Consider the following 26,132-nt stretch of genomic DNA (forward strand, 5'->3'; position numbering starts at 1 on the left):
CAGGAATAGAGACAGCAGGGTGAGAATTAACTGCAGGCTAAAGAAATGAGACACAGTAGGGGCAGGTGATACTTTGCATGACAGGGCTCAAGTTGTAACTAATACAGTATAATATAGACACACCAGAGAGGTGGGCTGTAATCTTTTCCAATTTCAGCAGCAATATCTGGTTTCAAGAAGTGTTTGGAGATGTGTGGAGCCTACAGGGCAGAGAGGAAATGGAGACTTCCTGGCTCGCTTGGAAGGAACTGCTTTGGTCCAAGTTAAAAAGTTGCTTACAATAATTAGTGGCAAAGAAACTTGAATAAATATCGTCAGAACTATTGTTTGTTCTTTTTAAACACCCTGAACAAAATCTTAAGTTTCTCTAAACCTTTTTGTAGTTGGCTTTCTTTAATCTGTCTTGAATGTTTTGTTATGTTATTACTTAACAGACTGTGTCGCTTCCTGCAAACTAAATTTCCCATCAGAATATCTTAATTGTTCTCCATTCCCATGTGGTCAAACGTGTTCAGGGATGAGATAGTGGGCCTCATGCAAAACCAGTTGTACAAGTTAGTTCTTAAATGGTGTGTATGAGGGATGTTAGAGAACCTGTGGCATTCACCAATTTCGTTGTTGTCCAGGCATGTTATAATAGTCATGCACAGACAGTCTGCCTGATGCCACACTTACAAATCATAATACCATGATCTGAATTTTAAATATGTTACAGAAATTGACAAAAATAAGTAAACTGAAGGCAAATATTTTTTATATTATACATTTTTTTCTGTTCACCATATAATCATCATGTCAACTTACTTTTTTTTTTTAGGTTTTATGATTTCACTAGCATATTTTGTACAGTCCAGTAGTTGCCAGGGAAATTCTCTCAGTCCGACAGCTGTCTCAGGGTCTTGATACATGTCCCTGTTCAGGATCATCCTCCGATATACAGTAATGACAGACAGTGTGACATCACCTGCTGTATGGTACTCTTCCGCCCATTTACATGACTGTCGCGTCCCCTCGATCACTTCCCATTTTAACTCATGGACTGCTTTAACTTTAGAAAGGCATTTTTTTAGCAACTAACTTCATATGAAGCCATTCCCAATTTATTTCTGTCACAGTACAGTGCTGCTTTGATGACACATTACTGGCAGCCTTTTTAGGTCCCCTTCACTTTACTAGTAATGACACTGCTGAGTTACGACAGCAGGACTTGAAGCTCAGCAGTGTGAAATTCTTCTTTTTACTCTTGGGTGACATTTTTGTGAATGAAACAAATAGAGCAGAACACGTATAGCAATTTAGAGGCATTGATTATGCAAATGATTAAATCTCATGAGCGCACACCTACTCATGAACAGGAAGCATTGATCAGGTTCAAATGAGCTATTTACAACAAGTTTGTGCAGTTCACAGAAGTTGCTGAATCTGACTTGGTAAATGTTGAGGCTCACTGTCTGTGTTTTTGAAAGTGATCATGTTTCTCATATTTGAGCTTGCAGTTAAAGGTTGGATTTTACCTCCTCCAAATGGCGCCCAGATGACTCGCCGTATTGCCTTGACCCAGTCATCCATGTCTGTCTGGGAGTTTGCCATGAGCAGGAAGGATTCATGGCTGATTGGTGCCCGGTCCTTGTCTCCTGTTCCACCTGTAAGAAAAAATGACGAGGAAGAAGGAGATAAAATGTAGGGGTGAGTGCACCAGAGAATTCCTGACAATTCTTGTAGGGACCTCATTGTAAGGGCAGTGTATTTGTGGCCTTTATCAGATTGCTAATGTTGCAGTTAGTTTGGGTTTGTGCGTGCACTGAGTTTGTGCCAGCTGTCTGTGTGAGCCAAAGTTAGTAACCTGTGTTGACTGGGCTGGCACCCACTGACCTTTGGCTAGCAGGCCTCTAGGTATTTTTCATAGAAAGACAGAAGAAAAACAGGTAGAGCACAGTATAAGCAGGCAGTGCTGCAGGGAGAATGAATCAGCACGCATAGCTGGATAGATTTGAGCACATTTAATTTTTCTAGTCCAGCAAGTTTTAAAATATGCTACTAATTAGTCACTCAGTTTGAGAAAGAACACTCATTTTTCATGTTTGGACATGTGAAAAAACCAACTGGATTTTAGTAATACTTTTGTGCAAAGAAAAAAAGACAAAAAGACATAGTTTAAGGTAAGACAGCTCAGTACATATGCTGATGTTTATTGTATGTGTGCTTTACAGTAAGTGTGTAACAGAAAGGTCCAACAATGCTGTTAGAATTAAGTCAAAATATAGCTTTTAATAGATGTATAATAATCCAGAAGAAAAAAAAAATCAAATGCCAGCCAAATTAGTTTCATCTGGTGCTAGAGCCTGCATAGGGTTCCCACCAGGTTAAAACCACTGTGCTATAAAGGTTTCCCACCACTAGATGGCACAATGGTTCTGTTAAGCATTCTCTGTATTTGTACTCTATTTGTAACTTTCCTGTCCTCTAAATATGACACCAGTGAGTCCAAATCACATTTCCAAATGGAATTTAGCTGACGCTGTGATCTAGAACAACTTTTAGTGAGCACAGAGGTAGAATGAGACCAATTTTCTATGTTCCTTAAGCGCAACACTCACAGAATGATAATGAATAATGAGTGATGTTAGGCTGAGATAGAGTGCTAGACATGTTTTTTTCCTTTCACAACAGCAAAACTATATGAAATATGAACTACCTTCAATAATCATATGATAGATTGCTACATAAAGGAACCACATTGACACCGTAGGCAGCAAATGTATCCTATTTATTATCCTGCCCCTATCATCTTTTTGTATATATTGTTGGACATTTAAATGATGTGGAGAATATGTGATGTGTTTCCCATTTGGCTGAGCCATTAGTGTTGGATGATGTTGTTGCCACAGTCACAGTCATTGTTGTCACAGTCATTTAGCTGTGAGAAGGGAATCCAAATATAAACAGCGGTGCCATAAAGCTAAGTGCCATTGTCACCCAGCTTTGCAAACTCACACTGTCATGATGAACAACACACTGTGGTCCGTCTTCACATGTGCACCAGTACCTTGAAATGGAGATATACTGTTTTTGTCTGAAATATAGCTCCTTTCTGGTCATATTTTTAAGAGAAGACACCATCATGAGATTTAAGGTTCAAATCATGTGACAAACAATGTGGTTTTGTAATGTTGGCCTCATTAATGCATACATGCAGAGTGTGTATGGATATGGACAACTGAAACTAAATGGGCCCTTCAATTTGCCCTCAGGAAAAGAGGCAAATTAAAAGGGTGATAGTCAATATAAACTCAGACATTAAGGAGCCGGGACACATCCAATACTTCCTTTTCAAGAAACCAAGCCCTGATAACACACACATACTCACACACTCAGATCCATTTAAAATCAATCCTAACATAGCCGACAGACACCAAAAACCATTGGAACATTCAAGCCTGGAGTGGATGGATGTATGAAAAGTACAAAGATCCCCTTTGGAGCCAATTAAGATAACACTGACTGCAGGGTTAACGGAAACACAATTTAAGTGAGCTTTCCTCTCAGTACAAAGTCTGAGTGATGAAGCAGATTTTTGTCCTTTTACACGGAATCAGTCTGAGCTTGACATTTGAGCCTGGGAAGAGGTTGAATGTTTACAGCATGTGTGCGTAAAGCTGCAGCGTGTTGAGTGTCTGTGTTTATTGAAGATATATTCACAATTATAGCTTCAGTTCCTAAATGTCAGACAGCTCACAGGTGGTGCTGACTGGGAAACAAAGAGAGGAAAGGGATGGAGGGAGGAGGACCCGCAGTTTTTATGGTGCAGCAGAAGAGCCTCTTTCTTGCTGATGTCATTGTGTGAAATTATAAACTCGTCCGTATGGGATGAGATACCACAACAAGGCAGTCAGGTGATGGTGATTCACTAAGTATTTATAGTCAAGGCCAGTCTGGGGAATTTTCTTCTCCACTTTTTCCTCTTTCCAGTGAGCTTATTCCACCAGTAACTTATTGATTGGTTGTTGATATTGTTATTTGAACAAATATGAAACAATGACTTGGTTAGATTTCAAAGGCCTTGAGGTTTTGCTCTTGTGCCTATGTTTATGGCCAGTGTGGGACAAGTTACTTGAAAAATGTAATTAATTACTCATAATAAATTACTTTACTTTACTAATAACTCAACACCAAAGTAATTAGTTAACATTACTTGTTACATTACTTTTGTTAGCAGCCAGCCTATGTTTTGGAGGTGTTTACTCACCATCAGCATTAGCTATTAACTGCACGTAGCTTTCAAGAAGTCCCACAGTTCACTCACCCTCCAACTCTGAACAAAACCAGGTGATTCCTGAGGTAGTGTTAGCAAGGTTAGCAAGCCAGCGAAGAACACACAACACGTACAGTAAATTGTTTAGAGTAACCAGGAGGCTCATTTTGAAAGGTTGAGAACGTGGATTGGTATCTCTGGGACTGCCCTGAAGTGGTTTACCTCATACTTTTCTAACAGAAATTTCACTGTGTCTGTTGATGGCTTTACCTCCTTTCAAGCATTGTCTATGTATGGGGTGCCTCAGGGCTCCATTCTAGGACCAGTTTTATTTTCTCTTTATTTACTCCCTTTGGGCCACATTATTAACCCTCCTGTTGTCCTCGGGTCAATTTTGACCCAGGAAGACAACAGGAGTCATTATGTATGTCATTGTAGGTCATTATGTCATCAAAAAATTAAAATGGTTTCAAAACAGTATCCTGACTAAGAAATTATGAATTATTTTAACTATAGTTGAGATCAGAGGAAAATATGTTGATGGATTATGGCAAATTGGTATATGTAAAAGTTTAGTCAGGATACTGTTTTAAAACCATTTAAATTTTTTTGATGACAGCACATAATGATACCTGTTGTCCTCCCGGGTCAAAATTGATCCGAGGACAACAGGAGGGTTAAAAAGCATGATATTTCATTTCATTGCCACGCAGATGATACTCAGTTGTATTTGTCCTGCAAACCATCTGAATCAGCTAAGTTATCTTCCCTGCATAACTATCTAGCTGCGATTAAGGATTGGATGGCAGAAAATTTTCTTCAGCTTAATTCCTCCAAAACGGAAATCCTTATTATAGGCCCTGAGCACACACATGGCCAAGTTCTGCCTGCTCTTGGCTCTCTAGCTCAGCATGTGGTACCCACTGTTAAAAACCTTGGAGTTATTTTAGATCAGAACCTCTCTCTCGAGTCCCATGTTAAAAGGCTAGCTCAGTTGTGTTTTTTCCACATGAGAAATATCTCTAGAATTAGATCTTTTATTTCTTTTAATGATCTTCAAAGAGTGATTCATGCTTTTATCACTTCTCATCTGGTTTATTGTAATGCTGTGTTTGCATGCCTTGGCCAAAACATGATTGCACGGCCTCAGGGTGTCCAAAATGCAGCTGCCAGACTTTTAACCAAATCACGAAAGCATGATCATATCTCCCCTATTTTAGCTTCCTTTCACTGGCTGCCTGTCTGTTTTAGAATTGATTTTAAAATTTTACTCTTGACCTTTAAGGCCCTGAACAGTATGGCACTGAGCTACCTGGCTGAGTTTCTAAATCATTACTCACCAGCACGTAGCTTGAGATCCTCTGATAAGGCCCTGTTAGCTATTCCCCACTCAAAGCTGAAGACCAAGGGTGACAGGGCTTTTGCTGTCAGGGCTTCAACCCTATGGAATAGCTTACCAGAGGAAATTAGACTAGAAAATTCACTGCCTTCTTTTAAATCATCTCTCAAAACTTATTTCTGCCGTATGGCTTTTGCTTAATTATTTTTCTGTAACTTTGTTTATCTGTTAATCTCATGTGTTACTTTTATCCATTACTTTTGTCATTACTTTTAACTGTTTTATGTGTTATTTTGTTTGTTGACTGTGATTGGATGTATTTGGATGTGATTGTTTTCCTGCTTTCTTTCTTCTATTTGTTCTTGTTTGTGAAGCACTTTGTAACGGTTGTTTTGAAAAGCACTGTGTAAATAAAGTTTTTTATTATTATTATTATCATTATTATTACTATTATTATTATTATTATTATTATTATTGTTGTTGTTGTTATAATTATTTCTTGTTACAGAAAGGCACAGTCCTCCTCTTTGGTAGAAGTTAACAGTCTCCCCATGCTGGTGCCATGCCATTGGTTTAATGGCCTATTATTCTGAAACCCCAATAGCTTGAAAAACTTCCCATTGGTCCGAAAGCCCATTAGTCCGATGGCCTGTTATCCCGAGAACAAAAGCCCAGCGCCGAAGGCCCGTTGCTCTGAAAAAAAACTCTCCCTGGAATTCTTTGCCATTAATATCTTAGTGTATTTTGACATGCAAACGCAAAGATACCGTTTATAAAATGCTTGATTTTTTGTGCATGTAGTGCATACTATTTCTAATCCTAACCCTAACCCAAAAGACGACACAGGTAGCCAAATCGGAATGCCTAACCATACATTATGGCAGTGCGTCACCTTTCATCTGGCTTTTGGGACATGTTTCGAACTATTTGGGTGTTGACATAATGAGCCTTCAGACCAATGGGCAGTCCCCCCCGTGCTAGCCCCTGCGCCAAGCTAACACATCCCAGAGCAGTCTGAACACACAGAGTTGATATCAACCCTCCTTAAAAACAGCAAACACGACCGCGTAAAAATATCAAGTGTTACTAAAATAAGTAACTGCAATTCTAAATTTCAAACTGTAATCTTGTAATCTCTTACACCAGTTACTGAAAAAAGTCACATAAATGTAACGTGTAATGCATTACTGCCCAACACTGGACAACATAAAAGATGAATAAATAAAATCATCATTGGCTAGGGGCTATACACCAATTTACCCAAAGGTTGCGCCATTAATTAACAAAGCAAAATAATAAGAAAATAAGGAAATACAGACAGAGGGCAGAGTTTCTGTAGATACATACACTGCCACACACCTCTAGTGGGTCATAAGTGATGACTGAGAGGGATTACTTTTGTATGAGTCTATACATTGTTTCCTGTATAGTATACATTTAAACAAACATGATATAACATGTTAATTAGGGAGCTTTAGAGGTGCTGGTAGGCATTTTTTTTGGATAGAGCTAGAGTAGCTGTATCCCCGCTGCTTCCAATCTTTATGCTAAAGCTAATTGTCTCTTAACTTTAGCTTCATATTGGGTATTATTTCATCTAACTCTCTGCAAGAAAGCAAATATTAAAGCACAGACAGACAGGCCTTCCACAGATCCACTTTCTAGGCCAGTGTGAGGATCAAACCTGTGACCTCACATTTACTGTGTCTCCAACTACTCGGCTCCTCAGTAGTCTAGCAAACAGTCATGCAGTTAATAAACTGTTTGGTGTCTTGGTGTGCTTTGTCCCTCAGGCCAAGTCCTCTATTAATAATGAGACTGATGATTGGACTCAGTGAATTGGTTGGGGATTAACTTTATATGACCTCTGTGCTGCTGTTTTTTATTGGTATTATGTATGAGAGAGAGAGACAGGAAGAGAAAGACAGACAGAGAGTAAATAACTGAATGAGTAGACAAACATTGAGGACCAATCAGTGCAGACAGTGGAATTATAGCTTACAGTACAGGGTCTACTACCTGATACTTAGCAACTACAGTACGCAGTTACTTAAAACCATATGTTGATGTACTACAGTAGAAATTTTATATTTCAGGATTTCCACTCAGGATATTAAAAAACTCCACTTATCTGATGATCAGTTTACAAGAATTAGTTATTTTTTTAAGCTTTTTAACACTTAATAACTTAAGCTCACGAGTCACAATTATATTTTTCTTAACAAAATGTAATTATAGCATTGCCCAGAAGGGATTAGTATTGCAGGACAGTGATGGTAATACAGTGTATTAAAAGCTGTCAATATATATACTATAATATATGCATAATACATAGTATAAGAACGAATCACAACAAAATAACTTACTGATTGACCTTGTCCCACCTTAAAGATCTAATCTTGTGTTTTTCACCCAGCATGTCTTGCTGTGGACACAACAAGCTCCCACCACAATATTGCTACTGTGAATGTAATGCACAGTAGACACTGAACCACAGTTATACTGTATCAGTAACTGTATTGCAACTGTACTATATCAGTGTGTAACTGACCTGTCTATCATGCAACCAACTGCAAAGAAAAGTAGCTACCAGCTACTTAAGAAAAAGATTCTGGAAGTCACCAGATAATATTTATTTGCATGACAGGATATTTCCTGATTTGCTAATTAGACACCAAGATCAAAGCAAAAGGGGTAAGGTAGAAGTTTTTAAGAAGCAATACAACTTTTGAAAAAAATAAAAATAAAACAAACAATAATAATCCTTATCTACATTGTGCAACGATTAATCTATTCACTCTCATTTATTTAAACATTTTGCAAAAGTGACAAGCAGAACCTCTTTCCTGGTAAAACTTTGTACACAAAGTCATTGCATTGTTTATCCCTGTCTTGCTTTTCCATAGAAAATTTGAAAATACATTGAGCTAAAATTTCTATTACATTTGAAGAATAGATTTTTTTCAAAGATGTGACAATCTCAATACATGATGTATCCTGCAAACAGGCATCAGCCGATAGGGCCAGAACAGGAGACAATGCCTTAAAACTATGCAACAAAGCCACAAGTAAGAGGTTATTTTACACATACTGCATATCTGCACCTCCATCAGTCTCAAAGCTACTCAGGCACTTCACTTCAGCCTATACTACACTAGTTAAAAATCTCCAGTAACTGTTTCCCGTTACCTTGGAGATGTTGTTTCTTCAGTCTGTCCGGCTTGCAGCAGACCGGCCCCATGTCTGTGTGAGCGGCGCAGGCTGGAGCTGGGACTGGCTCTGGCCTAATGCTTCTGCTGCATGAAGCGGCTTCTCCGCTTGGAAGTCCGTTTGGAAGCAGATCAGTAAGCAGGTAGCACTGACGGCCAGAACCTGCCAGTGAGGCATGCTCGATGCCAGCGCAAACAAAACCCGTTAAACGAGTCCCACTTCTTGCTCTTCACTCATTTATACTGTCCATTCATTCACTCCTTTCTTCCCGTCGCGTTCATTCAGCAGTGTGGGCAGCAGGTTCTTTCCCTCAGCCCCCCCTGGGGAGAAGTAAATCCCTGAGGAGGAGTGTAACAAGGCTCTCTCTCTCTCTTACTTTCTGTCTGTGTGTGTGCAGTAAGTGGGAGATGGGCTGTCCTCCAATCTTTGCCAAACAAACTTGTACACACACACACAGAGGGAAAGCAGACAATGCCAATCAATCTCTGTGAGATACAGACAGTACAGACTTTGGATTCCTTTAAGTCACTCCTGATTTAGGCTCATACGGAACTGTATGGATATAATTATCTGTGACTTTTTGTGTTGAACAAAATCACTTTTACCACTTTTTTTTTTTTAATCTCTGGCTGCTATAACCCAAAAGTGCTAAAAACCTGCAATCACATAATAAAAACCTCTCCATTTACTGCTACACTTAGATACAAAAGGCATGTAATGATGGCCAACACTGCTGAGAAAAGAAAGAGAAAAATAAATTTAATCTATATCTTGTCTTGCCCACTTTTGCTTGACTGACAGGTGATCAGTTCACAGGCGAAGTTCAGAAACACCCCAGCAAGGGTCACAGATGAAGAGAAAATGAACAACAGAAAAATAGAGATGTGATTTCTGTGTTTTTATCAAGGCCCATATTGTCTTACTGCTATTGGATTCAACACCGTCAATAACATCCCAAATGTTTACAGTGTACATGACATTCTTGGAATTTGTTGTATTTACAGTAGTGCATGTTTTTTAACCCACTATCCCATATTTACAGTGTAATGATGTTACCTACAGGGAGGTGAAAGCATGACTGTCAGTGTTTGTGTATACACTGCAATAAATCTTAATCATTTAACCAGTTTCTTCACCCACAGTGACAGAACATAGAACTAAATGTAGCGCAGCTAAAGAAAAGCTGTGTTTTGGGTAAGAGTTGATGTATCTTGAGCAATAAACCCCTCTATTTCTACTACGCTGACAGGCTGTCACTCCTCCCACGGACACTTAATATCCCTCAGGTGCGAGTAACACGTTTGGTCCATCTAGAATGCCTTTTGGTAAATGCGAGGAAAAAAAAATCACTAACCGAAGAAACTGGGTACACAAAGATATTATATAAAGGAATAGTCAGACATTTTGGAAAATACATTAATTTACTTACTTGGCAAAAGTGAGACAAGAAAGTTGATACTACGCATGTTAATATGCTACATATAAAGGAAATTAGCTTAGTTTAGCATAAAGACTGGATTTACGTGGGACTGCTAGCTTAGCTGTACAATTGTAAAAACAACAACAATATCAACAAAAACAAGACTATGACTGTGTCCAACATTGCTCTGTTGTTCATTTATTTAGTACTAGACACTCAATACTTACAGTGCTCATTTTGCATCTATAAAATATGGTGCATTTCATTGTGGAATTGTTAGCAGAAAGTAGCGTACAGTACATGCCATGGACACTTCTTTTTTGTTTCATGGTAGAATTTTTAGGGGTAGTGGATAAATTTACACTCTCAGAATTCTGACACTCAATTAAAATGGCAGACAGTAAGGGATTTTGGAGTCTACAGCCATGCTAGCGACTCTGTGAGACTGGTGCTTTGAGCTAACTGCAACCATTAGCATGCTATTATGCTCACAATGATGATGCTAACATGGTGATGTATGTTGACCATGTTCATCATCTTAACTTGGCGTGTTAGCACACTGTAGCTACTAAGGTTTTCTAGTTAGCACTAAACGCAAAGTACAGCTGAGGCTGATGGGAATCGTTTTGCCAGTATTTGGTGGTAAATCTTATTACATATACATTATTATAGTATTGGATAAATTGAAACTTTGACCCGATGATGTTGCTAGATGAAAGTCAGGAGATCACCAAAGAGATTGCAATTCATCCAGAGCAGGACATGAATGTATGTACCACATTTCACTCACTGAAAGTAAACGAACATTTCCCTAAAAGGAAAAACATTTCTTAACTTATGACATCCAGCAGCATAAGAGGATCATATTTGTCTCTATATGTATCTTGTTATGCTGTTTGAAGGCTCTAAACTGTCTGACCTAATGAGTGGATTATCATAGTGGCCAATATATACACTTTGTGTTAATGTTACAGAGGTGAAGGGGCAAAGGCCTCTAGTGTAACCGTGTGTTTTGGTGATGCTGGCTGCAGGACAGGCAACAGGACTCTGAACTCTGATGTGGGCTTGTTGGTGCATTTCTGAGACACAGAAAAAGCCAAGTGTGTGTTTCTGCATGCATGGATGGAGTCGAGTGTGTGGGCTGCCTAAACGGCTGGTCCACAATAATTAATTAGCAGAGGCTGTCACGTTTGCATAGGCACAAGTATGTGTTGTATGTGTGTGTGTGTGCTGTTTTCCAGATGACTTAATTGCCTCACACTGCCACAACAGAGGGCTTATTGCCTTGAGTCAGCCGTTAAATACAAAGAATATTTTAAAATATCCAATTATTTGCCCATTTCCTTCGTGCCTACAGGCTTTGAGACAAGCTCAATTCAAACTCAAGCACATGACTGTGGAATCGGCTTTGTTTGGGTGCACTGCTTGCTCTGTCTGCAGTACATACAGATTTAAAAAAAAACAAAAAAAACACTGTAGGAGTCCAATTCTTAATAACATGCGTGCTGAACTACTGCTGTTATTTTACTCAGATGCCAAGAGGAAATTACAAGGAGTTTTGTGCTCTGTTTGCTTCCACCCAGCAGATGTCTGCAGTGTTGATGTGAGATAAATGTACACAAAGAGACTTTTATAGTGACAGTGACCTTGAGAATGTTCCCATAAGACATCTGTACTGAATGATTTTATAATTCTCAACCCTTTTCAATTCATTGTTTACTTTTGAGCAGTTTTTAACATGAACATCGGAGAGCTAATTCATGAGAAAGTGTTCTCAATCTGCTTTTATAAACACAGATAAAAAAGTACACTGTGTTTTGGACACATTTAACACATAGCATTAGTATAGCGTGTGTGTGGTTGTTTTAGAAGTTCAGCGTCTTGCAGCTGCTATCTGTCTTGTATCTACTTTTTGCAACAGGGCTGGATACTCCACATCTCCACAATAAACATGACCAATGGAGTTACCCTGTGGCTGGACACACATACATACACACACACACACACACACACACACAGAGTCTTGCAAAAAACAAAGTCCATCAGTCAATGACATGACCCAGATGAACAGCCAAGGTCCCTGGGCTCCTTTGAAGGACAAGGCTACTATTACAGTGGACAAAGGAGTGCTGAAAGTGAGGGAAAGTCAGCAGCTGATTTATCAGCACTCATCCACCCTCATTCCTGCTCTGGTTTCACCTCATGTTGAGGGTTTATCAGTCTGGGAATCCTAATCAGTTATTAGTCTTGCCTCTCAGATGTGTGGTTTTTCTACCATTTTTATGGTAGCAAATACAATGCTACTGTTAGTGATGCCTCCCTGTTACAGGATTATACAGTGTGCTACACACAAAATGGTGCACTTTTACACCTTTCTAGAAAATGAGTTTCTTTCTAAGATCATCTGAAATGACAGTTCTGTTCAAATTAGCTGTAGCTTACTGGATGAATGCCCAAAATAAACATTTTTTCATTTATACCAGTTAAGTCAGCAGAAACTCCTTAAAAACCAGTGCGTAAGAACTCAAATCAAATCAAAGAACCCTTAAAAAATGCTCTCCTCTTATCAATTGATTGCTGAGATGTCCTTGAGGGGCAGTAAAGAATGTAGTGGCATGATGCTCCTTTAAGGAGTGTATAGTAGCATAAAAGAGTGGAAGATATTTGTGTAAAAGAGCATCAGTGCTCATTGAGCTTGTTGCTGATTAGTGTTTTGCCAGAGCGAGCTGAGAGTTGGCAGGTTTCTCCTCCAAACAGTTGCTATGGTACACTAAAGCTATACTGATCAATGAAATCAGCTGCTGTTGTGTTTGGTACAGGATGCTGATTGTGGGAGGAGGCAATATCCTCTATAAAGAATTACTTTAACACAATATGAAATCTTAAATCTCTGAGTCTATTTATTTCATACAATAGGAGTGAATGAAGCCTTCATCACTCTAAGCCGATTATAGACCAGAGAAAGAAACTCTCCCCAAGCAGCCAACAAATCTAATATCTTGTAAACAGAAGATGTAGTCGGCTTTAAGGTGATAAGCAGGGGGACCCAAAGAGAGAATTAATTCTGATCATGCTGAAAGATTCCTGCTGCTGTCGAGTACAGCAAGAGAAGCTTTGGAGAGCAGCTCCTCTGTTGTAGTTGATGCTACATTTTCAACCCTGTACATTTTATTCAGACCTGAATATACATCTGATCTTCTCTTGCTTCTCTCCCATCTCTTCTCCCAGGGTGCTTGCCTGCAGGCCTGTCCACAAGTTAGAGGCTCATTGGGGTTCACACCCGTCTGCTATGTTGACTGGCCGTAAACAAAACACACAGAGACTCACAGGCCTGTCAGCCATTCTAAACACAAGGAGAGACCTCCAAGCAAACACTCCCTGAATGACAGAGTGATATGGGGAGCCAGCAAGATGTATTATACACAACTGGGGTCAGCTTTTTTTTTTTTTTTTTTTAGCCTTGAATTTCATCCAACAAGACCTGGAAAGTTACAGACTGGACCGTGAATCTACAAAATCACTTCCACATGCACACTGACAAATGTACACTTCAATACACTCGTAAAAATAAATGTTACATTGATCTAAGTAAAGCCATGAAAGGCTATGTGAGGTCAATCTAACCAGACTTTTCAGCCGCAGGCGAAGCTTCTGTATGTTGGTTGCGGGTGGAACATGTGAAGCATGACGGCTCGAGATGACGGAGAGGCTGTTTTCTATTTATTTGATGTTACTTCTTGCAGGAATCAACTTTCACACTTCACAAGCTAGAAATGTAATACTGGCGCACAATGTCACAATCTGACCGGCTCTGAGGTCATGAGATGTGAGGTTAGGAGGTTTACCGCCATACTGACTAACCCTTGGCTAATAGTGCTCCCTGCTGTTTGAATACCAAATAGCAACCAGAGGAAAAAGGTAGTCATGTAGAGGGTTTCCCCCTTTCTGTTCATATATCTGGGGCCAGATGTAGAAGTAGATGTAGTGTACGAACAAAAAACACTTTTTTACCACCACTTCCATATGGATAATTCAGGTCAGATTAGAAAGTGGGAACAGAAGCTACAATATGTTGAGAGATGAAGGGCGGGAAAAATGTCACACATACCATGGCAACCAGAGGAACACAAAAGACTAACCTTAACCCCACAAAATAGATTTTTAGAGGTGGATAACCACAGTCAAACTGCAGGAAATTACTCAAATGTACGCTGTAGCCATCGACACAAATGAGGCCATGAATTAAATCATTGTCACATTTCAGGGTGTGTTGGCAGAGATGTGTATTGAGTCAGGGACGAGGAGGAGGAAAAAGGGGATGGTGGATCTCACCTGGTACGATCTCAAAGAGGTGTCTCCCTGGTTCGTCCGGGTTCGCTGTGAGCTCGTTCACCTGGCATCCCTGCAGAGTTATACAGCCCTGAAACACACACACAGAGAGGCATTCAAACACTGAGCTTGGACAAATTAAAATATGTTTTCCCCGACTCCCCCCTTCCTACCTTTTGTCCATTTTTCTTCTTCTTCTCACACTTGTGTGTTCCTAACTCTTTTGACTGTCTTTCTTTGTGTCCTTTCATTTCTCCTTGCCCCCCTGTTGTCCTCTGTCTCCTTTTTCTAGTCTTTTTAATTTTTCATTGAATTCTCTCAGGGCTGAACAATATTTTTATATAGAGATGGCAGTTTGAAAGAGTGCAATTCTCACATTTTTAATTGTAAGTTACTGTGTCTTACTGTGTCTTTACAAGCTGTAACCAGTAAAAGTTCAAGCTGGTGGCTGTTAATGAGGACTCACTATGCAGCTACCAGAATAAATTATGTTTTTCTTACTTTCCAGTTTATAGGTCACTGAGGACATTTCTTATCATCTGCAGAGTATGGATGCTCTACACTTTATCTGTAACTAATTTTATGAGTGGATCTGTGACTGAAATGCTGGAGTTCCAGGAAATATCCTTGCAGGGCCGTGATATATGATATACAGTTGTAGATCAGGGCTAAACACGCTTGCAGATAATCTTGTTTAATACCATGTAAACCACAAATGGAGACTCGGAGTTTAATTAACACAATTTAAATTGCAATTGCAACATCAGAAAAATCTAAATGAGATATTTTCCTGTAATCTTTCAGCCCTAAATTAATCTATCCTTCCTGTCTGCCCTCCTTCCTCCTTTCCTCCTTCCATTCTTCCTCTCATCCTTGCTCCTTCCCTCTTCCCACTCTTAACCCTTCCACCATTTTAAGCAGCTACTTCTGTGATTGAACAGGGACCGACACAGATTATCAGAATACATTATCCAGATCAATATCCATTTGCACCAAGAACTAAGGCCAAGTGAGCTGTGAAGAGATGCCAGTGTCTGTGGGTCGGCCCCGTTAATCTGCACACTGGCATCCTCCATCAAACAGGCAGAGGAGTCTGCCAAATCGCCTCAACCGGAGGGCCAGGCTGTCGCCAACATTAGTTGCCATGGCAACAAATGGAAGAGGTGGGAGCTGGGGATGGATGGAGCACAGGGGCAGGGCAGGAACCAGTGGGGGGTGGGGGGGACTCCCAAGGGTGCTATGTGCTCAGAATAACACGAGACACGAGTAGCTGGCCGGCGATGAATGAATAAAAAAAGGCAACACGTAACCCAAGAAAGCAAATCATACAGTTAGAGACTGAAAATGTAAAATAGACAGCATATTTTTCTAGTTCTTAGTTTGTTGACAATGACTTTGCAGTACAGCCAGATGATATGGCAGAAATATATATCTGGTTAATTTTAAAAGTTAAACTAAATCCATATTTAGTTTGAAATTTATCAGTATTATCTTATTTAAATGAAAGCTTTATGTAGTTGTAGATGCTCGTATGGTACATTTGCTGTTCTTTACATCCATCTTTTTTACATCCAGATGTGTCATAAATCTGTGTATGCACAAACTGGAAAAATACATACCCACATTTCTTCTCTCAGCTTTTTAAAACCCTGCTTACATACTGTTCACGTCTTATTTCAGTTGCTGTGAAACTGCACACAGGCCCTCAACTAGCCCTAAACAGATGTGGACACACCCAGCTTAACCTGGTTTGCACATAAATGTCAATCATCATCCTGGACCAGAAAACCAGCCCAGGCCCCAGAAGACTCGTTCTCACTTTCATCTCACTTTGGCACCTTCCTAAACCAGTGCCAAAGCAGCCAGTGTACAGTTACACACAGACATTACACACTGCTATTGATTTAAAACGTGTGTGTAGGCCCTAAATTGAGCCTCATAAACACCCCAACCTCCTATTGTTTTACACATGCCATGAAGCTCCTACCAAGTCTCTCAACAGCTGTCTCCTTACATCTAAATCTGTGCTGACGGGATCCCTTTCAAACCAACAGCAGTGAACCAGTGACAGAACCTGAGCTGATCATATTCAATGCTAAAGCTCAAGCTAACAGTAAAGCTAACACTTAAATCAGTTAATCACTCAATCCCACAGAATTTTGTTTTATGTTCTCACTCAAATGTGCTTTCCCTTGGATTCAATGTGTCTTGTGGATCCATAAGAAAAAAAAAAAGGTAAAATTTCCACTGGATGTAATGATGCAGCCATAAGCAACCCAAGATACCAAGTCTCAGGTTTAAATATTTCACTCAAAATAAACAACATACATATATAGAGAAAATTTGACGTGATGTGAAGGAGGTCACCAATAGAATTGTCACCCAACTCTAGTTCCTCTCAGCTCATCAAAATATTTTAGCATCTTTCAGCTCATTGTTTTGGTTTTAAGGTCCACACTTTATTGTTTTGGTTTAGTCTCACCACTCTCATCTACATCGTTTCCAGCCGCAGCAGGCAGTTGTCTTCCGTGACAAAGCTCTGATAAACCCCACTGTACGCCGCCTTCCCAGACAACGTTAGCAACTAGCTGGTGAACATAGTGGAGAATTTAACAGCTTAACAATCAGATACTGTGTCAGTATACGTTGGAATATGTTGTGTTTACAGTCTGTTCTACTGCCCCCATGTGGCACAAAAATCAATTAACATGGCTTTAAAAGGAAAACTGTTTTTTTTAAAGTTCAACCTTGATTATTTCTTCAAGTGTCATTTTACCTTATGATAACTAGGCTATTGTTTGCTGCATTTGCCAATCAAAATGATGTGAGCTGACGATCAGTAAAAAAAATAATTAACGCTTTAACAGTCACCCATGAAAAGACCTATAAAAAATAAATATTGTACATTAAATTCTCTTAATTTGACATATGCATTGTTGATATCTGGCTGCTGGAGTTGCCAAGGTCTTTTTTTTTACAGGGAACAATTCATCTGATATACAGGAAGTTAGTTACCAATTGATTTGATTGACAGGTGGTCTCTGCACCTAAATATCACATTAAGGGGAATTAAGCAATCCAGAACAAGCTCTCTAGACTCACAGCTTTATTAAATTTGATTAATTGCAGCTGAAGATTGATTATGTATTCAGAGCACTAATGATCCCCACCCCCACCTCCACCACCCATGTGTTTGTCCTGGAGAAACAGAAATCTATCGTTCGATAACTGAAGTCCATTTGTTCTGTAGTGGATTTATCCCCACATGATGAAAAGGAAAAGAAAACCTGTATAGATCATTTGTCAGTATTGCCTTTCCTTCCGCTAATTATCACATCCTTTTATCTTGGTGGGGGGGGGGGGGGGGGGTGGTTTCTTTCTCTGTTGCAGCAATTTGCCTACACCCCCACCCCAAAAAACCCCTCACCCCTCCCAGCCTCGAATTTCCTATCGATTAGAAGATGAGAGGGAGAATGAAGGCCGGAATGACACTTTCTCACACATCCTGCTCTCAGAGAGGAGGGGGGGTGGGATGTGTGCGTATGCATAAGTGTGCATTTCCCTGAGTGTATGTGTGTGTGTGCCCATTCAACTGTGTGTGTGACTTGAATCCATTGGGGGTTGCAAATCAATACAAGCTGGATGAGTATTGGCAAGCTCTGATTAAAGACAGTCTGTCAAATCCTTCAGTCATTTGTTCCCCACAGAATGGAGACTGCGAGGAGGAGCACATGTCATCTTGAGTGGATATGGTGTGTGTGTGTGTGTGTGTGTGTAAGCTGACTGAAAGACAGTGATGGCAGACGGCTGCTACCCACATTATATGAACAGCAGTTATGCAGAGTGAAGAGTGAGGAAATCAATAAAAGTGTTGAGATTTCAACCAGGAACGTACGGAGATGATTATTATGCTATAAAAGCGTGTGTGTGTGTGTGTGTGTGTGGTTGTGAGGAAGCTGCCTCTGCTGTCTTTTGTTGTCAGATTACATCATTGCCTCTTGTTAGGACTATGTAAGCCTGTCAGCTATGTTGACTTGTCCATCTTAATATGTCTGAGGTCAGTCCAGGTCAGCTACTGTATCACTTATGAGCTCTTCAATGGCAAATATCAACGAGTCAGCAACCGACAACAATAAAAGAAGCAGTAGGATCTATTAAGCATTTATATTTTTAGGATGGTTTATTGACACTAATAGTTTGTACTAATGCACTAAAATGTACTCTGTGCTGTGAGTGTGATGAGTCATCATTTATCACTGTGTATTTTTTTCATCTATTGTCAAAAATAAAGCTGTTTCCTGCTCATTATGCAATTGTACTTAATTAGATTTTCATCATGTTTTTCATACTTGACAAGAGTGAATAAAGGAAGAAAACATCTCCAACTACAAGTGTTGCCTTCAACCAATGTAGACTATGGATGTGGAATCTGTTTACTGCCATGTATTTGGAGTCGTTTTTGACTCTTGAGAATAAATCCTGATGTTAAAATTGTCTTTTATGTCACAAATACGACTGTTAACTGGAGACTTTCAGCTGAGTGTGTCGTAGTTGCTCGTAGTGACGGCAGCTGTTGAGAACACCAAGAGAACACGTAGGTGTCTTTGTAAATTCTTTGTTAATTTTACTTTAATTACAAGTTTAATAGATATGCGTCAGATTATAATTATTTATAAAAGTGTTAAAGATCCCCTCCTGACATGTTTTAATATACGTACAAAATACTCAAATGCAAATACAAATGAATAATATTTTGAATCTGATGTGCATATTCCAAAAAAAAAGGTTACCTTGTTACAATCCTTAAAATGACATCTATCCTTTCTCCCTCATTTCAAAGGTGCACTGGAGGCTTCAAGTTTCCACATCATACTTGTGTATGTTGCATACTGGACCACAACTGGCTCCAAACCAGTTGTGATGTCACAAATTGTTGTAGGTATGCGCCTACAATTTGCTCACTCAGATTTAAAGTGAGCATATAGAAACTTTCCCCCCTCAGCAGAAGAATGTGAAAACAACCTTCTAGTGTCAAACTCTACAAATACATCATTCTGCATAGCAAAGCTCAAACATCCAGGTAAAGTAACAATAAGCAAAACACATTTTTGAGTGGAGGGGTTACATTGTGTAGATGTAATCCCAGTGACTTGGTTTAGTTGGAGTTTGTGTCCATGCAGCATCAATATTACCTGTGGTTTGGTTTCTTCCTCGTCTTTGTAGAAGAAGAGCTGGTCTGAGCGCAGCACGAACCACCGCAGCTGCCAGTTTTTCATGATGCTGCGCTGCTTCTTCAGCCAACCAGCCTTCAGCGCTCCCTCCTGAAGGCTGGGGGAGGCCGGCCGGCATGGTCCCCGCGACACCTCGCCCATCACCATGCTCTTGGACCTGGCTGCAAACACACACAAACACAAGGCATTTTTATTCTGTGTATACACAAGCTAGCCGAAAGCAAGCGGTTGTAGAGAGCCACAGGGGATTTGACGGTGGTGCTGCTTAATTTCTTCTATTTCTGTAGGCTGTGTCTTTCCATTTTCTTCCTAATAGATGCTTGTGTTATCCCTCATTCTGTATGCTGCCTGTGCACGGCCAGACTCTTCAGTCATGAACACACACAACCTTCTGCCCCAGGCTGCAATGCCTCCAGATGAACAGGGAGTGGAATTACAAAGAGGCAGCAGGCACAAATAATAATAGCAAAGAGATAAAATAGAGACCGTGAAGGGGAGGAATACACAGACACACACACACACACACAAACATGCACATAGCCTGAGGTGACAGGGATCCCCCCCTCCATTTCAGAGGTCCTTGGAAGAGACTTATTGTGTGTTGCCACAACCTAGTAGAGTAGCAGAGGCTTTTGAGCTGGGATAATAGGACCACATGGGACTGAGTGACTGGCTGAGTGACTAAAGCATTTTCAACAAACGTGTGTAACCCGAGCTCAGCCAAGGACAGGTTTAAAAGGGGATAGCAGCTTTATAGCTGTCACCATATGACATCATGTTTGAGCCCACTGAGCTACTCAGATTGTCCTTGTATGACATCAGCTTTGAAAGTAATAGATAGATGCATGTATCAGTTTGATATTATTAAATAATGACTACATCAGCCGACATTTGAGCATGTGTAAACATACAAAGCCAATGCCAAGGACACTGTTAGCCTCTGATGTATTTTCTATTATGATGCACCAGATCTAGGTTTGCACAGATGAGAAAATGACACAGAGAGCTGGCAACCTAGGCCATGCTATTTGATGTTCATGTATAATTTATAGAAATCAATTGTGGAGACATCCTCCCTGCTGGTGTGCGTTTTGTGCCACACACACACACACACACACACACACACACACACAGATAGAGAGAGAGAGAGAAATGATCAATGTTCAGATGGCGCAGAGGGAAGAAGGGGATGGATAAATGGGAAGGGGGAAGAAAATCAATGTTTATTCTCTTTTATTGTCTCATGTCTCTTTCCAGCATACATATAGCATAAAGGACAGTGTTCATGTCATTTTTATTCGCATGTCACAGCCTTTCTTGGCAGTCTAAAAAGCCTGTTGATCCTCACAGATATGTTGAATGGGCTGGTCTTTGTTAAAGGTAAAGATTTTTTGACCTTGTTTCCAGGCTGACAGGTTTTCATGTGCATTACAAGACATTCAAACCTACAGAATCTTAAAATCTGTTTGGCCAATGAAACTCTTTCATCACACATAAAAACCATAAAAATTAAGTGAGAACTCACGTGTTAAACCTTTTATTGTGAATGATTTTCACTGGGAATTGTTCTTTTGTATATGAAAATAGGTTTTCACAAGTGAAACAAATGTAATCTATGGAGTGAAAACTGTCATGTTAAGAGAATTTATGTGGAATATGAAAAACAACATATTATTGAATGAGTCTTTTTCCACTTGGTCCCAGACTGACATATGTAGTTTATCACCTGGCAGTATTGATGATGTTGAGAATTGGTAACTTCTCACATCAGATATATATCAAAAGTATCCAAGATTATTAAATAAACCAGGTTGTAGTTTCAACAGATAAGTTAGCTAGTTTGACAATTTGTTAGCCAATGGCTATTTATTTAGTGGACCTAATATATCACTTTAAGCAGTATTAATAGATTTTTTTGTGCACTTGTGGGAAGCAGACCACTCAACATTAACATATAAAAAAGTTACAGTAAAGTTACAGTGAACAAGTTAGCAAACAATTTCACATCCTGTGTACATGAAGCAACACTAGAATTCATTTTGAGTTGTGTTTCTGCCACTTAACATATTTAAGACAAATATTCACTCTCCTTGTGGTTCTGGTAGGGGCGTGTGGTCCATTAAGGGCGCTAGAAGGAAGACCCTCCTGCAATTCCGACTGTGAAATTCATATTTGAATGAAAAATCATTTTTGTTATTGTTGTGTTGTGTGTGTATATACATTTCAGTTGTTACTCTCACAGAAATCATACATAATTACAGAAATGTGTGATGACTAATGAAATAGGCTTTTCCTGGTCGCCCCTGATTGGTTGACACTGCACACCAAAAATAACTGGATCTGGGGCGGAAATATTTACACCCAAGAAATGTTGCCAGATTGGGTGATTTTCCGCCAAATTTAGCAGCTTTTGCTGCTTCCTTATTAGATAATGTTTACCCCCTGAAGAACATTTCTGGCTTTTAAGCTGCTAAATGCTCCACTAAATTCACAAACTAGTTGCTAATGTAGTGAGACTGAACCAAAATAGTAAACTTCTGGGCCAGAAAACCAAAACAGTCAGATGAAATATGCTAAAAATCTCTGCAGAGTTGAGGGTAACTGCAGAGTCCGGTGATAATTCTCTGAGGCTTAATCGCTATGAACGACACCTTTCATATTACACATAGTCATTTAATCCATTACTGATTTAAAATTATTGATGAGTGCAACTTTAAAATGTCACCATGAATTTTCGAATGAGATACAATCTCTAATATGAGCTGTATGCTCACATCTACAATCTACACATTATTATCAAATTCCCTAAATATATTATTTGCTTAACTGTAATATCGATTTCGATACCATGAGAACATTGCTTTACTATTTCCTATTGCTCTACATTTGAATCATATTGTATAGGTGTCTGGCCAGTATGCAAGTCTCTCTCAGGTTCCCTAAACTAAGCAGTGTCACACAGCATTACCCCATCAGGTGATTTAATCCACGTTTTCATTGTTTGTTAGACTAACTGGGCTTAATCCCTGAAAACCATGCTGAGTGTGTGCTTTGACAGCATAAAAACAGTGAGAGTAGTGTCTGTGAAACCCTCCATTGGTTTCAGTTAGAACTTTTTGATGTCTGGTGTTTGGGTTTGTACTACCTCTAAGTGGCAACTTGTCAAGTGTTTGAAGCCAGAAAAAACAGATCTGTGCAGCTGGTAGAACTTGGATTAGTGTTGAGATGGTATAACCAAATGGAAAATTATTTCCCTTTTTAAACTCTTCTTCTTCTTATACTGAAACAATAACTTTTCCAAATCCTTTACTCCTTCGTGTCAATCCATAATGTTCTGTAACATACGGGTTGGATATGTGATGGTTGGATCACTCTGAATGGGAAGAAACAGCAGGATGGAGATGGATAACTTTCTTAAGCAGCACATGACTGCTCTCCATACTTCATCAGCTTCATAACAACAACACTTCCTTGTTTCTAACTCACATGTGGCTGAACTAACCAATCAGAAACTAGAAGGACTTGGACTGAGGTAAATGTGAGGAAAACCACAGAGCTAAATTCCAGGAGATTATTATAACTGTTTTAAAGATGCTGATGTAAACATACATATGTAAATAGCTAACTGTGTAAACACTGTAAATATATTTTTAGTAAATTAACTCAAACATATGAATTAACTTAACTTCTAAACCTTACAGTTCTAACAGTCGAGTCTCATCTGAAGATCAAAGGCAATATTTCACATTAATAGAACATTCTTAACATTCTTCCCAGTTATTTTCTTTCCTTCCACCCTCCTCTGTTCTCTTTTAGTATTTATCATTGTCATCTCTACCTCGGCTTTTCTCATTTATCCATCTCGTGTTAATTCCAGTCTTTTCCAGCTCTGTGTTTTCACTCTCCTGCCCTCCTCCCTCCATTTCTCTTATTTTGACTCGCTCTAATTCTTCTCTCCCTCCTCACGTTCGGCACTGCTGGTCCTATTGAATCAGAGCTCTGTTATTACTGAAAGCACACAGGGCACATGCATGCCCGTAACACAAAGACACACACATACACACACACACACACACACACACACAAAGATGCTAATTATCACCACTGGCACCTCATTTAAGCAGGTTTTGTCTAATAAATTCGTTTTGGGATTAGAGGCACATTTTCATTGGCAATGTTCTAACATAATTGTTGATGCTGTTTTTTGAGAACAATATTCATTTTTTAACTACTGCAATATGCTATTTGCTATTGGGTAATGCTATACAATAGTTATTGTTTATATTTTAATATATTTATATTTATGCCTTGCAGTCTATGCTCTAAAAAAAGCATCAGACATATACAAAAAAAATCTCTGCATTTTAAATGTTTACTAATTCTTAATAAAGCTATTTTACACAATCTTGTAGGAGGGTGAATTGGTTGTTGATAGTTCTGTGCTCCAAAATGTTCACTGACACTGCTTTATCATGGTGACATCAGCAGTCAGTGGTCAATGAGAGATGACTGTTGGTGAGGCATGGCGAGCCCAGAATGTTTATTTGGAGATCAAAAGTTCTTCTAAGACTGTGACGTCATGATGTTAATGGGCGTTCAAACCAAAAAGGTGTTGACGGCAGCATGTTGCTTCAAGTATCAGATAGACATTGATATACAATTGAGTAAGACCGGATTGAGGAATAGATCCATGAATTCAAAGCGGTTTATATTATGAGACTGGATTTTACAACTCTGCAAAGTAATCACAGCAACAAACATTTTATCTTCAATCTTGTTAATTGCAAAGTGAGTTTTCAAATTACCCTGGTCATGTTACAAAGTAATCTACTGAGAAAGTGCTGTGGTCTCATTGCAATTAATGAGGGGGCTGCATTATACTGTATTATATAATATTGTTGAAGAGACCATGTTATGTTTACTGATTAGTATCAATGACTGAACCAATTACAGCACTAACTGTCAATATTTCTGCCTTTCACAGCTCATTTTCTGAAGACCTTTTTAATTGTAAGACATTTTAAGCCTTACTTGTTTATATAACAAAAAGTCAAGCTGTATTTTTTTGGTCTTTTTACTGCTGCAGCTCTCTTGTCTGACATTTCTTGGCAGTAACTGGGTTCTCTTACTGGTTTCCCCACCCAAACCTGCATCTTTCAATCTGCTACTTCATACCACTAGAAATTTTAAGCTGGTACATGTGTGATCACCATCAAGATCTTCTCATTTTCCATTGAGGGCACTGACCCAGTACAGATTATTAGTGAGTTCAACCATCATGAAAGCAAAGTGGCTCATGTCTGCTCCACCGCAGTCCAAATTCAACCATGAATTCTTGATAGGGACAGTGTCTTGTTTTTCCATATTCCTTGTCCTCCTTCAATCCTCTGTTTCTACTCACCACATCATGTCTTTCCATCCCTCCTTGCCCTGCCAGTGTTAGCATAAAAGAGCACCACTGTTTAACACATCAGCTGCCTGGATCATGGACTGAGTGGAACATACACTGGCTGATGATTCACGCCTGAGTCACAACAACTGATTTTTGAGTGCGTGCGTTTGTGTGTGTGTGTGTGTGTGTGCACGTGCCAAACACTACCACCCACTGCGCCAATTTGGACATCGTGTTCAGGGTGATTCAGACCTTCCTTGGCTTGGGTGGAGCTGCTGTGTGGTGACTTCTACAACTATCGACTGCAATGTTGAACAGAGGCTGTTTTAACGTTAAAACGCACTTTTATGCATAATCACTGCAATTCACTGAAATAAACAGCATAATTGTGATTCATTATTTCACAGTAGATAGTAGTTAGGGAAGGGCTGAGTCAAATAGTAAGAACTCAACATTATGACTTTGATTTGGGGGCTTCACTGTGTGTGCAGACTGTGTACAGTATGCACACATTTGCATGTGATGACGTAAACTGATGATAATGTAAATAAGCTTGTGCGTCATATTATTTTCAGGTCGTGGATGAATAATTCTGAGCATGCAGGTGAATATCCAGGAATACCAGAAGGTCTGGCGACTCATTCAGTCATGAGCTCATACATGATACAGTATCATGAATGCACATGTTATCGGGCAGCGGTGTGTGCCAAGTAGACCATATAGACCGCTTAATACATTTTTAATTTCAGCCTATGAGACTTAAACTGAACTGAGCTGAAAGACTTTGTAACATAGCAAAAAACCCAGAGAGAGATATTGCTGATAAACAAGTTGATGCCATTGACCAATAGCAAGCAGTATTTACAGCGCTGATCTTTGAGGGAACGGAGATTTGGAGCATCCAAAATGGAGGAAGCTAGTATAGCTTAGAAGAGGCATTAAGCAAGGGTTCTACAAAT

At 39.4% G+C, this 26,132-nt stretch overlaps 1 protein-coding gene across 4 annotated transcripts in view; it reads right to left on the reverse strand.

Moving 5' to 3' along the window:
- Window positions 1–26,132, reverse strand: part of arhgap22b (Rho GTPase activating protein 22b) — a 44,099-nt gene that overhangs the window by 10,355 nt on the left and 7,612 nt on the right. For 3 of the 4 annotated variants that reach the window (XM_067576911.1, XM_067576910.1, XM_067576909.1), the window contains 3 exons: window positions 19,743–19,942; window positions 14,554–14,641; window positions 1,515–1,643 (listed from right to left, as the gene is read on the reverse strand). In XM_067576911.1, the coding sequence (XP_067433012.1) occupies window positions 1,515–1,643; window positions 14,554–14,641; window positions 19,743–19,942 (417 nt within the window). Of the gene's footprint in view, window positions 1–1,514; window positions 1,644–8,780; window positions 9,259–14,553; window positions 14,642–19,742; window positions 19,943–26,132 lie in introns of those variants that run through there. The other variant, XM_067576912.1, reaches the window with a different exon arrangement.

The sequence above is a fragment of the Thunnus thynnus genome, chromosome 20 (assembly GCF_963924715.1).
Source record: "Thunnus thynnus chromosome 20, fThuThy2.1, whole genome shotgun sequence".
Taxonomy (NCBI): domain Eukaryota; kingdom Metazoa; phylum Chordata; class Actinopteri; order Scombriformes; family Scombridae; genus Thunnus; species Thunnus thynnus.